This window comes from Diabrotica virgifera, chromosome 7 (assembly GCF_917563875.1).
Source record: "Diabrotica virgifera virgifera chromosome 7, PGI_DIABVI_V3a".
NCBI lineage: Eukaryota > Metazoa > Arthropoda > Insecta > Coleoptera > Chrysomelidae > Diabrotica > Diabrotica virgifera.
The window spans coordinates 224,565,215-224,582,260 of record NC_065449.1 but is presented as its reverse complement, the minus strand read 5'-3'; the positions used below and the strand labels follow the sequence as shown (position 1 = coordinate 224,582,260).

The 17,046-nt window shown below is 33.7% G+C and overlaps 1 protein-coding gene across 2 annotated transcripts in view; it reads right to left on the bottom strand.

Annotated features, from left to right (window-relative positions):
- LOC114348623 (microfibril-associated glycoprotein 4-like) overlaps positions 1-17,046 on the bottom strand; it is a 106,486-nt gene that overhangs the window by 77,942 nt on the left and 11,498 nt on the right. Inside the window, exon 3 of one of the 2 annotated variants that reach the window (XM_028299144.2) lies at positions 502-627. The exons of the other annotated variant lie outside the window; for it this stretch is intronic. Coding sequence (XP_028154945.2) covers positions 502-627 — 126 coding nt within the window. The remainder of the gene's footprint in view (positions 1-501; positions 628-17,046) is intronic. 2 annotated transcript variants of the gene reach the window in all.

Sequence of the window (17,046 nt, the reverse complement as noted above, 5' to 3'; positions counted from 1 at the left end):
AATAGTATGTTTACCTCGTAGGAAAAGCCACATTCCTGGACTCTGTGTTGCTAAGTCTCGGCTTGCGCCTCGACTTAGCAATCTTCACAGTCGTCCAGGAATGTTAAGCTTTTCCTACCCGGTAAACAATGTACTATTATCATCTGCTCGCTTATCTAGATGAAATTCCAACAGAATTCTGCATTATTAGTGCTCAAACATGAGCAAATAAAATAAGGAAAGATAGCTTTAGGTTTAATTCGATTCGGGGGCCATCACCATCGGCTGACCATGGTTTCTGCTTTTCAGCATCTTTAGAGCCGCCTGTGGTATATTCTGGCTATCCCACCAAGTAAAATAATAAAATAGTATATGCCTACATTATTAATGAATTCCTGGTGTGACCTTATGACAAAATTAATTTTTGAAACAGCTGCCTTCCGTTTGATCATTGGATAAGAAGATTGAAAATATGGATTGAACTGACTTTACATATATTTAATAGCTCATAAATTTACTCACCACTTTGGAGGATCTCACTACAACTTCTAGGATAATAATATGCTGTAGATGAATCCACAAAACATAAAGATGGCTTGCTGGTTCCAACTAAATTTCTACATGCTTCCAAAGGATTAGATCTGTAGGCTGCGAATGAAAATTTCATGAAAATTAGTATACATAGCCATAGCCACTAGTATTAAAAACTGTTATACATAATATATAATACTGTGTATATGTAAAACTAGTAATTGGACTTGGTAAGTCCTAGATTTTCACCCAAGGTGATCGAAAGTAGGACCGGAAGTCGATATTTGAACTCTTCGTGTAACTTTGCGTCAATTGATAAATGATTTCACTAATTTTGAATAATTTTTATTAAATTTTAGGCCATAATTGTTTAACCTTTAACTACCCGCGCATCAAATTATAACGTAACTACACGCGTGGCGTACTTTATACGCCACAAGAAAATAAACTTAAAAACAGCGGATTTGTTTATTTTTTTTTGGAAAAATAGAATTAGTTGTTTGTTATAAACCCTATTCGGCATCAGCGAATACTTGGTGTTTCTTCTCAGTAAGACAATTGGAATTTATAACTGGAATCTGATTCCATAATAAATAAAATTACTAATAAATTTTTTTTTGAAATGTGATTTTTTACATGAGAAAAAGTATTGTTTATAAAGAAATAGTACATTGTTTACCGGGTAGGAAAAGCTTAACATTCCTGGACGACTGTGAAGATTGCTAAGTCGAGGCGCAAGCCGAGACTTAGCAACACAGAGTCCAGGAATGTGGCTTTTCCTACGAGGTAAACATACTATTTTTCCGCAAATCGTTTAAAATTCGACAGATATTGATTGATTAAAAAAAAAACGCGATAATTTTATTCCCAAATAAATGGTTCTTTGAAATTCCTAATAAAATTACTTGGGTTACTATGGAAACGTATTGAGGTTGAATTGTCAAACTTGACAATGTGTTTTCTATCATTTATGTAGAACACTAACAACTGTACGGAAATATCATTTCCTTACAGTAAGGAAATGACATTTCCTTACAGTAAGAAAGTCCTGACTTTTTCTTCAAAAAATTTTGACAGGAATGTCAAAATTTCCTGGCGATTTGCGGAAAAATATATTTTGTGTCATAAAGACTTAAAAACAATTGAAAGATGTACTTAACCACTTATATTATTATAATCGTGGCGTATATTGCCCACCGCCGGAAACAACAAATACTAGGTAAAATGTAAATTACGATCTTTCCAGAACGCCGATTATAACGAAACTAAAACCAATTTTAAAGCACATTTCAGTGATAGGTTAGGTAGATAAACAAGTTCAAAAATTAAATTTTTAAATATATTTGCAGTAGAATTCCTATATCTGGCGTACAAAATACGCCAGCGCGTGTAGTTAAAGGTTAAACGAAAATGATTCAACACCGGAACTAAAAACTGAAGCTCAGTTTTTCAATACGCTTCGATTGATATGTCACATGTACTATTTTTGCGACTATTATAAGGCACTTCCGGTTAAAATTTTTAACCGCAAATGATATGAAATCTACAGGTGTACATTTCTTCTCAAGCCACGTCGAATAATATATCGCTTATACTATTTCGGTGAAATTAAAACAATACTTCTGGTTGAAACCCTAAAACCGAAAGTTCCAGTTCAAATTGCTCTTCTTTAATACCATCTTTGCTAAGGCCTGTCGAATAATTTATCGCTTGTACTATTCCGGTGGCTTTAAAACAGTACTACCGGTTGCACTTCTATAACCGGAAGTCCTAAATCAGATTTCTCACCTTTAGTGTCATCCTTTGGTTATAAGCTTTCGTTCAACACCTCATTTTTTTCATTCTACCTACTATTTTGTATGCGCGTTCTATTACAAAAAAGTTGTGAATTCCGAAAGAACGTTTATGTTTGTTTCATCGACTTCGAGAAGGCATTCGACCGAGTAAAGCATGACACACTTTTCGATCGCCTGCAGGCAGCAGGACTTGACCACTACGATATAAGACTGCTGAAATACTTATATTACAATCAAGTAGCCTCTATCCAAATTGGAGACAGTCGTACTGAAAAACTGCCGATAAAACGTGGAGTACGACAAGGTTGTGTTTTATCACCCACCCTTTTTAATCTGTACTCTGAAGAAATCTTTAGAGAGGCTTTGGATGACAGACAAGAGGGAGTAAGGCGGAGAAGTAATCAACAATATTAGATACGCTGACGATACAGCCATTCTTGCTGAAAATTTACAAGATCTTCAGACACTACTAAATCTACTCAGTGAAGCAAGTTATCGGGGAGGCCTTAAAATCAACATTTCAAAAACAAAGTGGATGGCAGTTGGAAAGATTAATATAGATCAAGGTCAGATTTCTCTTGATGGAGAGAAGTTAGAACGGGTAAATCATTTCAAGTACCTTGGCAGCTGGTTAAATGTAAATTGTGACTCTGATGAAGAGATAATAACTAGGATCGAAATATCGATCGAAACCAGTTTATACAACAGAAACCTGTCGATAAATATTCTAAAGGAGGTGCTGAAATGTTTTGTGTGGTCTATCCTATTGTATGGTTGTGAGACATGGACGTTAAAGACCACAATCCTAAACAAAATAGAAGCATTCGAATTGTGGTGCTATCGACGAATCCTAAAGATATCGTGGGTTTCGCACACTTCCAATGAAGATGTTCTTCAAATGCTTAATTCAGAACGTCTGCTCATAAGCATCATAAAGAGAAAAAAAAAACAGAATACTTCGGCCATATAATTAGAGGACCTAAATACCATCTGCTTCGCCTTATAATACAAGGAAAAGTGGAGGGAAAGAGATGGATTGGTCGAAAGAAATTTTCATGGCTGCGTGATATTAGACAATCGTGTGGCTGTACAGTAGAAGAATTATTTCGCGCAGCAGCCGATAGAGAGAGATTTCAGAAAATTGTAAACATGATGACGGCCGACGTCTGAATACAGACACGGCCCTAAACAAGAAGAAGACTTAGTATAATGACGGAGAAGTTGTGTTTACGGACGGAAAAACGGAGGTCAGACGGACGTGGGTAATTCTACGATTTCCCATATTTTCAAAATTGGGTGAAAACAAAATTACAAATTTAGCTGAGTGAGATTATCTAAATGTGTTAGGACTGCTACAAGGATTACAAAAACTACATCTACCATAATCGATTATATTGTCTCAGATTTCTCACCCCTTGATGTCTGCTCTACAGTTATTAATGCGGGACTATCTGATCATGAAGCAGTGTATACGAAGTTTAACATCTTCAGCAAACCCTCCTCAAAAACCCGACGTTTAGGTAGGATTTTTTCCGCCCAGAATTTTCGTAAATTCCAAAATTTATGCTTAACTTCTGAGTGGCAATTTCTTTCTATAGACGTGGACTATAATTTCAGTGTTTTTCTAGATAAGCTTCTCCACATCTTCAATAAGGCATTTCCTTTAATTCCTATTAAGCCAAAACATCGGAAACCTTGGGTTACGAAAGGTATTCGCATATCAGCTAAGAATATGCGTTCACTACTATACATCAAGAAATTTACTAGCAATGTTGCTGTCACTGAATATATCATGAAGTACAGGACAACATATCTAAAACTTGTCAGGTCAGCTAAAGAAGCCTATTATCAAAATCGTCTGGGAAGCTCTAAAAGTGTTGCAAAAGAAACTTGGTCTATAATAAACGATCTTCGAAATAAAACTCACACAGCTCAATCATTTTCCCTTCCAAATCCTGAAAGTCTAAACGACTACTTCGTTAATGTGAGTAAAAATATAACATCAACAATTTTGCTGCAACAAGATCCCATTTCCTATCTTCCTAATTCAAGACAGGTCTCGAATTCATTCTTTTTACGACCAGTCGATAACTCTGAACTGATCCAAACAATCAATAGTATCAAAAGCAAATCATCCTGTAGTACTGATGGACTATCTATAAAAATTTTCTCTAATCTCACAGAAAATGTGTTGGAAATCCTCCTCTCACTAATTAATGATTCCTTCGAAAAAGGTAAATTTCCAGAGTGCCTAAAGACAGCCATTATTATTCCTCTTTATAAGGGTGGCGAAAAATCTGATGCCTGCAATTATAGACCTATTCCCTTACTACCGGTACTCTCCAAAATTATTGAGAGACTCATTAAAACTCGACTTATGTCCTTTATCGTTAATAACAACATTTTATCACAAAATCATTCGGCTTTTTAACAAATAAATGTACCACTGATGCCATGTTTTCTGTACTACATGAGGTTTACCAAGCACTAAACAATAATCTTTATACTGCCACTGTTTTCTGCGACTATGCCAAAGCTTTTGATTGTGTAAATCACGACATCTTGATTACAAACCTAAATTTCTATGGAATTCGAGGTATTTCTTTGAATTGGTTCCAATCCTACTTGAATAATCGGAAACAACTAGTTAGAGCAAATGATACTGACTCTAGTCTCAAAAACATCGTATGTGGAGTACCACAAGGTTGAGTATTGGGTCCTATACTGTTCCTTATCTTTATAAATGACATCACTAGCTTAAAAATCAATGGGAAAATTTTTCTTTTTGCTGATGATACCAGTATCACTTGGAGCAACTCAACTATTGCATCTCTTCATGAAACTATAACTTCGGATCTACTGACGATAAAGATCTTATCTGACTCTAATTTACTCTCTCTTAACGTAAATAACACAGTAGCATTATCCTATAAAGGAGCTCTTCAACCTTTGCCTCTTAATAACAGCCAGATCAGTACCGTTGATTCTGTAAAATTTCTTGGTATTTTTTTAGACAGCAACCTCAAATGGTCCCTTCATATCGATTCGTTAAGTAAGAAACTCGCCTCAGCTTGCTATGCAATACGATCTGTCTCAAGGGAACTCAATTTAGCATCTTCTAAAATAACATATTTTTCGTTGTTCGAGTCTCATCTTCGATATGGTCTTCCTTTTTGGGGTTCTAGTACAGCTGCTCAATTTGATGTCATTTTTAGATTGCAAAAAAGAGCAATAAGATATTTGTTTGGCCTCAGAAGATCTACACGTTGCAGAAGTTACTTCAGAGATCACGAAATTTTAACACTTCCATCTTTATGTATTCTAGAAACGGTTTGTTTAATTCGTAAACACCTTCATGTCTTTCCATCAAGGCCCAATCATCTTTACTCCACCAGAAATTCAATCTTTGATATTTATTTACCGATTCCATCCACTGAGTTAGTAAAGAAATCTATATTATATTCCGCAAAGAAACTGTACAATCATCTTCCGTTACAACTTAAATCTGCAACATCCATTCCATGATTCTATCCACTGAGTTAGTAAAGAAATCTATATTATATTCCGCAAAGAAACTGTACAATCATCTTCCGTTACAACTTAAATCTGCAACATCTTTCCCTAAGTTCCGTAAAATGACAAAAGCTTATCTATCCAAAAGACCATATTACTCAATAGAAGAATTTCTTAATGAATAACTAAGAAAATTGGGTTCCATACGCAGTAGCATAAACTTGTCAGTTCCTTATGTTGTACCTATTTTATTTTATTTGTTCTATGTTCAATTTGCAATTTATATATATTTTGCAATTAATTGTTTTTGTCTTGGCTTTTATACCTTATACTGTATATTATTGACGATTTATCTAATTTTAGTAAAAATTGTAGTTGTTATTTGTTATTTATATTATGTTTTTCTTTTGACTGTATGTAAGCTTTGTCCATAAAATTGTAAAAATTTTCAGTGGCAATAAAGCATATTTCTATTTTATTCTATTCTATGTTGCATGTCGCGATAAAAATGCAAATCAATGAAATAATTATAAAATACTTGCCACAGTTTTCCCAAAAAAGGAATCTCTCAACAGAAAGAAGTTTATAACTCACACTTTCAGGAAGACTACTCACTGGCTTATACCATCCGGACCAGTATTAAGGACGCAAAAGGGTTGGCATCCGTCTTTCGAAGGATATTTGGTCCAGTTGCAGAACATCAATGCCAACGATCAGCTTTCGAAAAAGCTTTGAAACTCCAAGTAGCATCACGTTACCTTTTCTATATTATGGTAACAAAAGACACTGCCCATGACCAATCTACCTACCAAGATGCATGGGAAGCCCTACTTTATATATAGCATGAACTGGAAGTAGGCCGGCGTTGCTAAGTGGTAGTGTGCTTGGCTCGCGTGCCGGTGGTCCGGAGTTCAAATCCTACGCGCCGGCAAGAACAACTAGACATTTTTAAAAATGTTTATAGGCCCCAGGTCGACTCAGCCTGAATAAACTGAGTACCTTGGGTAAAATCAGGGGTAATAATAGGCGGTTGAAGCCTAGCACTGGCCCTGTTACCTTCCTTGTATACCGTAGGCCCTAGATATAGCAGACTACCCTGCTATACTCCCAAAACCACGTGAGCGGCATAAAACGGGAGACTATTATTATTATTATGAACTGGAATCCAGCGGCAAAAATTAGCCATGCCAAAGCTAAAATGCTGAAAATTGGATAGGAGAGTTGTCCGAAATATGGTGGAAGAAATATTTACAGACACCGAAGCCAAGCACTAGTCTGTTGTAATCAGCATGGATACTTGTGCGAAGCGAAAGCCGTCTCTTGCCACTATTATGCAACTAGGAGTTGTAAAAGGCGTGACGATAATATAATTTTATCGTCTATAGTACGCCAATGTATTAAGCAAAACGTGTTTTTTACCGTGTCTAACAGTATAAAAGACGGAACGGAAAGCCTAGTTTGATTATTATTCTCGGTGCGTTGAACGGGGAATAATAAACAACAACAAGATATAAGAGGTGAGTTAAATATATCCCGACTATTTTCCGAAACCCTCCAACCCCCGTCGTATTGGTGCGCTGAACGATATAATAATAGTTAACTCATAAATCATTATGTAAATTATTGTGCATTGTAAATAAATTAAATAATAAAGACTAAATAAAATAGGCGTACGTGTAAACTATTAATATTAGGAAGTTAAAGCAATAAAACATAAAAATAAATTAAATAAAAGGTAAATAAAACTGGAAATTTTAACTATGATTATGAGATTCAGTTTGTCATTCAGCTGTAAAGGTATTGTATCGTGTAAAATACAAAAATTAGTCTAGCAGATAGCATTAATTTGTTACGCTAAAAAAATGTACGTCCGTCATACATACACATTTATAACATTTATTCCATTTGTTGATAGATGGCGCTATAATCGGAAAATAAATGATTTAGGTATTTACCCATTATTTACCTATTACATATCGACTATACGACTATAATTTGAAGAGTACAGGGGAAAAACAAGGAAAGTCACATTTTATACATATTGATATAAACACCAATAAAGGTTGAATTATTGTGATATCTAAAAACTACTTAGGAGATTCTTCGTCAAATTCTAGCAATTCTTATTTTATAAACTGAATGTAATATGAATCTATATTAACTTATTAATCTAATAATGCACCAAAAAACTGCTAACATTCCTTGTTTTTGTTCAGTGGCGTGCGGACAAACCTGGTCCTTCGCCTGGATACAAATTCTTAGAAAATTTATATAATACAGTGCAGTCACTGAAGGTGGATATGAGCTATTACCTCCGATTTCGTTGAACCTTCATCGATTTGTATAAAAATTGGTGAGTGGTTAGAGGATATCTCAAGGGACAAAGGGCCAAATTGCGCTTTTACCTTGGGGGTGGATGCCACCCCTTCTCAGTGGTGAAAATTTATTAATAAAAATATCCCCATAATTCGATAGAGGGACAAATTCTAAGCAAAATTTGTTATATAGAGTTATTGAAATAAATCAAAACTTTTTGAGTTACTAAACATCGAAGATTTTAATTTTTCGTGAGCAAAATGCATGTTTTTAACCGATTTTTCATAAATAACTCAAAAACTATAAATTTTACAAAATAGTTATTTTTACCAAAAATGAAACTAATAAAAAAATAAATAAACTCATTACTAGAAAAATGTTTTAATGCTAACGAAAAGTGGTATAGGTAATTGAATGTATATTTCTTTCGGCGAGTACCCAAATCTAAGTATTCAAGCTTAAATAACGAGAAAATGATGCATTTTATAACATAAACTTATTAAACATATTTGTCAAAGTACTTAAAAATATATATCAAATGAGTCCCCCAAGAAGTTGTGAGTATTAAAATTTATGCTCCAAAAATGTTTCGAAATTAATCTTTTAAAAAATTTTCCAAAAAATGTTGTTGTTTTTTTTAACAACTCCGTCAATTTTTAAGATTTGAGGTTAACTTAAATACTATTTGAAAGCTAATTCCAAGGGCTATTTAACTACGTTAAATTTATCCTTTTAAACCTCTTACTTTTTTTAATAAAAGGTTAAATGACCCCGGTTACATGGTTCTCGCAGCCAAATTTAAGCTTTAAACGTTTCTATCTCGGTTATTTTTTAAACTAGAAAAAAAATTAAAAACGATAAAATATTTGGTACAGATAAAATTATGAGCATCAAGTTAGCTAAACACCTATCACAAATCAGTTCCAAAGTAGGTGGATAATTTGCCGCTAATTAGTCGTTAATTAGTTGTGAAAATACCGATTTTGTTGTTTCTTTTTTTTTATTTTTTTAGGTGCTTTGCTAACTTGATATAAAGTTAGCAAAGCACACCTCCGAAAAATGACTTTAGAGCGTTCGTAGGAGAATCGGAATAGGATTAGTTTTTGCCGCTAATTAGTCGCTAATTAGTTGTGAAAAAATTAATTTTCTAAATTAATTATTTTTTTGTTTTTTTGGGTGCTTTGCTAACTTGATATAAAGTTGGCAAAGCACGCTTCCATAAAATGATTTTAGGGATTTCGTAAAAGAATGAAAATAGAATGAGAATTTGCCGCTAATTAGTCGCTAATTAGTTGTGAAGAAATGAATTTTCTAAATTAATTTTTTTTTGTTTTTTTGGGTGCTTTGCTAACTCGATATAAAGTTGGCGAAGCACGCCGCTATAAAATGATTTCAGAGTTTTCGTAAGGGAATGAGAATAAAATGAGAATTTGCCGCTAATTAGTCGCTAATTATTTGTAAAGGAATTTTATTCACAAAAAATTTTTGTTTTTGTTTTTCACGGTGCTCCGCTTACTCGATATAAAGTTGGCAAAGCACGACTCCATACAATCATTCTAGGGTTTCCGGAGAAGAATAGCAATGGAATAAGAATTCTTTGCTAATTAGTCGTGCATTAGTTGTGAACACACCAATTTTGTCGTTTTTTTGTTTTTGACGGTTCTTTGCTGACTTGATATAAAGTTCGCAAAGCACGCATCCATAAAATGATTTAGGTTTTTTTGTAGTAGCATGAAAATAGGATCAGAATTTGCCGCTAATTAGTCGCCAATTAGTTGTGAACAAATTGATTTTCTAAATTAATTTTGTTTTTGTTTTTTTGGGTGCTTTGTTAACTTGATACAAAGTTGGCAAGCACACCTCCGAAAAATCATTTTAGGGTTATCGTAAAAGAATGGAAATAGAAAAAAAATTTGCCGCTAATTAGTCGTGAATAAGTTGTAAGAATACCGATTTTGTCGTTTATTTATTTTTTTTTATTTTTTTAGGTTCTCTGCTAAATTGATATAAGGTTAGCAAAGCACAACTCCAAAAAATGACTTTCGAGCGTTCGTAGAAGAATGGGAATAGAATGAGAATTTGCCGCTAATTAGTCGCTAATTAATTGTAAAGAAATTAATTTTTTTAATTATTTTTTTTTTAATTTTTTCACCACTAATTAGCGACTAATTAGCGGCAAAAACTAATCCTATTCCCATTCTCCTACGAACGCTCTGAAGTCATTTTTTGAACGTGTACTTTACTAACTTTACATCGAGTTAGCGGAGCACCTGAAACAACAAAAATAATATCAAAAAAATTGCTAAAAAAATTCGTCCACAACTAATTAGCGACTAATAAGCGACAAATTCTCATCCTATTTCCATGCTTTTACGAAAAAACTTAAATCATTTTAAAGATGCGTGCTTTGCCTACTTAATGTTGAGTAAGCGAAGCACCGTAAAAACCAAAAAAAAAACAGAATTTATGGATGAAATACCTTCACAACTAATTAGCGATTAATTAGCGGCAAATTCTGATTCTATTTTCATTCTTTTACGAAAACACTAAAATCATTTTAGGGAGGCGTGCTTCGCCAACTTTATATCAAGTTAGCGAAGCACCCAAAAAAAACAAAAAAAAAATTAATTTAGAAAATTCATTTCTTCACAACTAAGTAGCGACTAATTAGCGGCAAATTCATATTATATTTTCATTCTTTTACGAAACCCATAAAATCATTTTATGGGGGCGTGCTTTGCCAACTTTATATCAAGTTAGCAAAGCATAAAAAAAAACGAAAAAAAAATTCATTTAGAAAATTCATTTTTTCACAACTAATTAGCGACTAATTAGCGGCAAATTCTCATTCTATTCTCATTTTTTTACGAAAACCCTTAAATCATTTGATTGAGGCGTGCTTTGCCAACTTTATATCAAGTTAGCAAAACACCCAAGAAAACAAAAAAAAATTAATTAAAAAAATTATTTTTTTCAGAACTAATTAGCGACTAATTAGCGGCAAATTCTCATTCTATTCCCATTCTTCTACGAACGCTCGAAAGTCATTTTTTGCAGGTGTGCTTTGCTAACCTTATATCAAGTTAGCAAAGCACCTAAAAATAAAAAATAAAAAATAAACGACAAAATCGGTATTCTCACAACTAATTCACGACTAATTAGCGGCAAATTTTTTTTCTATTCCTATTCTTCTACGAAAACCCTAAAATGATTTTTCGGAGGTGTGCTTGCCAACTTTATATCAAGTTAGCAAAGAACCCGAAAAAACAAAAAAAAATTAATTTAGAAAATTAATTTCTTCACAACTAATTAGCGACTAATTAGCGGCAAATTCTGATCCTATTTCCATGCTTCTTAAAAAAAACCTAAATCATTTTATGGATGCATGCTTTGCGAACTTTATATCAAGTCAGCAAAGAACCGTCAAAAACGAAAAAACGACAAAATTGGTATTCTCACAACTAATGCACGACTAATTAGCAAAGAATTCTTATTCCATTGCTATTCTTCTACGGAAACCCTAAAATGATTGTATGGAGTCGTGCTTTGCCAACTTTATATCGAGTAAGCGGAGCACCGTGAAAAACAAAAAAAAAAAAATTTTCTGAATAAAATTCCTTCACAAATAATTAGCGACTAATTAGCGGCAAATTCTCATTTTATTCTCATTCCCTTACGAAAACTCTGAAATCATTTTATAGCGGCGTGCTTCGCCAACTTTATATCGAGTTAGCAAAGCACCCAAAAAAACAAAAAAAAAATTAATTTAGAAAATTCATTTCTTCACAACTAATTAGCGACTAATTAGCGGCAAATTCTCATTCTATTTTCATTCTTTTACGAAATCCCTAAAATCATTTTATGGAAGCGTGCTTTGCCAACTTTATATCAAGTTAGCAAAGCACCCAAAAAAACAAAAAAAAAATTAATTTAGAAAATTAATTTTTTCACAACTAATTAGCGGCAAAAACTAATCCTATTCCGATTCTCCTACGAACGCTCTAAAGTCATTTTTCGGAGGTGTGCTTTGCTAACTTTATATCAAGTTAGCAAAGCACCTAAAAAAATAAAAAAAAAAGAAACGACAAAATCGGTATTTTCACAACTAATTAACGACTAATTAGCGGCAAATTATCCACCTACTTTCGAATCGATTTGTGATAGGTGTTTAGCTAACTTGATCCTCATGATAAAACTGAAATTTAGTTATGTATCATTTTTTACGTATATTGAGTATTTTTGGAGTTATTATCAAAAGAAAATGAAAATTACGGTAATTTTAAAAAAAAAATTAAATTATGTCTTTTCTATAAAAATGTGCACCCTAAAGCGGACAAAATTTTTAAAATTATTACTTATGCTAATATGAAGAAATTCTTGTAAGGATTACTATAAATTTTAATTTTTGTGGAAATGGCATATGTTTAATTTTTAATTTTTTCCTAAAAAATGGGAAAGGGTTTTCTTATTTTCATCATAACTTGCTTAATTTAATGCTATTAACTTCTCCTGGAGCTCGTTTGATTGGAAATCCGAAGAACTTTGATAAAAGTGTAAAGTAGGTATATTTTATAAAGTGCATCGTTTTCTCTTTATTTAAGCTTGAATATGTACTTAGATTTGAGTACTCGACAAAAAAAATATACATTCAATTACCCATAACTCACTTTCATTTAACATTAGTTAAATTTTTAAGTAACGATTGTACCTAATTTTTTATTATCTTTAATTTTAATGGTATTGTTTTAATAAAATAATTTTAACCCACAAGAAGGGGTGCCATCCACCCCAAGGGTAAAAGCGGAAGTTAACATCATATCACCTTTGTTCCTTGAGGGATTCTCTAACTACTCACCAATTTTCATGAAAATCGATGGAGATTCAACGAAATCAGAAGTGAAAACCTTAAGTGACTGCGCTAATAGACTGATCTTTCTGTTTATTGTCCTAAATCGATAGCCTAGTCAATAGTACTCAGTTTTTGCTACCACATGGCGAGAAAATTCAAAATTAATGAAAAAGTGACATTCCTTGTTTTTTTCCTGTACTCTTCATTTAAACTAAAAGGGAAGTTCCCTAGGTTGGCTGTATACCATATAGTTAAAAAACTCTAACAAGAAGTAAAACCACTTCTATGTAAATTGGTATATTTATTAAAACTTAAAAAATCCCAATGGATTGAATAAAATATGTCCAATTCAGAACGTTTTCAGACCTATCGGTCCATCATCAGTGAATGTGCATACTTGCTAAATAGCCCCAGACCCAAACAATGGTTGAATTTTAAATTCCCAATGGATTGAATAAAATATGTCCAATTCAGAACGTTTTCAGACCTATCGGTCCATCATCAGTGAATGTGCATACTTGCTAAATAGCCCCAGAACCAAACAATGGTTGAATTTTAAATTCAACCATTGTTTGGTTCTGGGGCTATTTAGCAAGTATGCACATTCACTGATGATGGACCGATAGGTCTGAAAACGTTCTGAATTGGACATATCTAACCTTGAAAATTTTGCACATCTAACCTTGAAAATGACGTACACTTGTGAACATTGTCTTACACAATATTCTGACTCGGATAAATACAACCAGTTAAGATGTAATAGAGATTGCCAAAGAAACTTCTGTATGAAATGTACAAAATTAAACGAGACCATCACTAAAGCCCTATTGGACCAAAAGTCTTCTCACCTTAGATTCTTTTGTACCGTATGTGACTCTCCAAGTTTAAATTATTTAAATGACAAAATTACAAATTTATCAAAAAATCAAATACCTTTAGAGAACTTTGAGGCCTTAATTCAAGTTACTAAAAAACTAAATGACAATTTGCCTGTTTTCATCGAGACTTATGACCTATTAACTAAAAATGACGGCAAACTGGACTATCTTACGAAAAAAATTGACGAGATCCACAAACTAAACAACCTGCTGAATCCTGAGAAGGTTTTAAAATCTGTAAGGCAGATGGAACACGACATTTTTAATATATCGTCAGTTTTTTTCGGCTCTTCTTCAGATGAAACTATCAAGGTTGAAATCCAAGACACAAATTCAACTGAGATTAAGTTGGGATTAGAAAGGCTCTCTTCAAATATCGGTGAAATGTCAAATCAAATGAGCAGTCTTACAAAAAATCTATCTAATATACCAACTAAAAAAGGGATATTGAAGAAAAATACATCTTATGCCACCGCAAGTACTCAAACTGAAGAGCCCCGACATCTCGAACCAAGTCCAGAGCAAAAGCCAAAAATTACAGAAGATAAATGTCACTTTGTAGTTATTAGTAACTTGACCCCAACGTACACCCCTATACAAGTTGTGCACTATATCAAAGAGAGGCTAGGTATTAAGGAATACATTAGATGTTACACACTCCTTAAAGATGCCGACACAGCAACTGGCTCTTCGTTTAAAATAGGTATAAAATCTAGAACAGCTATTAAACTATTATTTAATAAGGAAATTTGGCCACCTGGTGTTAACATCAAATGGTCTATAGAATCATCCAATTCTGAACCAACGCTTTCATCTGAGTCACATAAGAATCCGAAGAATCTCAGAAGTCCTGTCACCTTGGAAAATCCAATTACCAATTCTCGCAAGAACAAAGATGAAGTAGAAAACACAAACATAAGTACAGACAAGCAGGCCATCGAAGTTTGTAAATCTAAGAATCCGTTCCATTCGCCTGTAAATTTCATTAAGAAGGATACTTTAGAACCTTCGATAAATCTGGATCCTTTGACCCCACCAAGAGTTAGATTAACCAATAACTCGAATAGTCGATATCTTCTAGCCAGATTAAGGGAACCGGATATCTTAAAAGCCATTAAACTTCATCTTGCTTATCTACACGACCAACCAGCTTCAGTGTTTTACGATGGATTTACCAATACAAGCGTTAAACTCTTTTTGGCTTCCGAGGGACTTCCCACTAAGACTGAAGATCTACGACGAATTCTGCTGGAATTTAACAATGCCTATGGGATTGGTCCAGATGAGGTGGAAGCTGATCTTGATGCTTACAGATCCTTTCTCACTTCTGAAAGAATTATTCACCTGCAGAAATCAAGGGAATGTCACCGAAATTACTATTCCGCTGCCTCTCCAAAACGAAATTTTTAAACATCACGACGTGTTCTGAGGGACTAGAATCCTCAAATTGTTTTAGTGATAACAACTTTAGCATGGTTCTGATTAATATTCGTTCTATAAGGTACAAAACTGATGAATTATTTTTGTTCCTAGAGGAATTAGGATTTCCCCCGGTAGTTGCGGTTACAGAGCACTGGCTTGAAGTCAACGAGCCTTTTTTTGTAGAAAAATACACCACAATTGCTAGGTATGATCGTCCAAGCTCAGCTTACGGAGGCACCCTAATTCTATCTACGAGCAATGATTTTTCTTCGGTAACAAAATATGACTTTCTGCTAAGTGAAGCCTTCTTTGAGTTTTCGTTAATTTACAATAAGAATCTTAATCTTTATATTATTTGCATTTATAGATCACCTAACTCTTCCGTGGAACTATTTTTTCAGAACCTGCTAAATTTGTTAGATGACCTGCCCCATAAAAGTAGAAAAATTTTATGCGGGGACTTTAACATTGATTATGCTGCTGCTAGTGCTACACAAATATCCTTGGTAAACATATTTGAATCGTATGGTCTAACAATGCACGTTGATTCTCCTACAAGGATTACAAAAACTTCATCTACCATAATTGATTATACTGTCTCAGATTTTTCACCCCTTGATGTCCACTCTACAATTATTAATGCTGGACTATCTGATCATGAAGCAGTTTATACGAAGTTTAATATCTTGAGCAAACCTTCCTCGAAAACCCGACGTTTAGGCAGGATTTTTTCCACCCGGAACTTTCGTAATTTCCAAAATTTATGCTTAACCTCTGAGTGGCGCTTTCCTGCTATGGACGTGGATAATAATTTCAGTACTTTTTTGGATAAGCTTGTCCGTATCTTCAAAAAAGCATTTCCTTTAATTGCAATTAAGCCAAAACATCGCAAACCCTGGACTACTAAAGGTATCCGAATATCTTCCAAGAATATGCGTTCTCTTCTCTATATCAGGAAATTTACTATTAACGTTTCTATCACTGAATATATCACCAAGTACAGGGCAACCTATCTTAAACTTATAAAATCAGCTAAAAAAGACTACTACCATAACCGTTTGGGAAGCTCAAAAAGTGTTGCAAAAGAAACTTGGTCCATAATAAACGATCTTCGAAATAAAACCCACACTGCTAAAACAATTTCCCTTCCAGACCCTGAAAATCTAAATGAATACTTTGTTAATGTGAGTAAAAATATTACATCAACTATTTTGCCACAACAAGATCCCATTGCTTATCTCCCTAATTCAAGAAAGGTCTCGAATTCATTCTTTATAAAACCAGTCGATAAATCTGAACTGATCCAAACAATCAATAGTATCAAAAGCAAATCCTCCTGTAGTACTGATGGTCTATCGATAAAAATTTTTTCTAATCTCCCAGAAAATGTGTTAGAAGTCCTCATCTCATTAATTAATGATTCCTTTGAGAAAGGTAAATTTCCAGAGTGCCTGAAGACAGCCATCATTATTCCTCTTCATAAGGGTGGTGAAATATCTAATACCTGCAATTATAGACCTATTGCACTACTACCGGTACTCTCCAAAATTATTGAGAGACTCATAAAAGCCCGACTTATGTCCTTTCTAGTTGAAAACAACATTTTATCACAAAATCAGTTCGGCTTTTTAAATAATAAATGCACCACTGATGCCATCTTTTCTGTACTATATGAGGTTTATCAAGCACTGAACAATAATCTTCACACTGCCACCGTTTTTTGTGACTACGCCAAAGCTTTTGATTGTGTAAATCATAACAT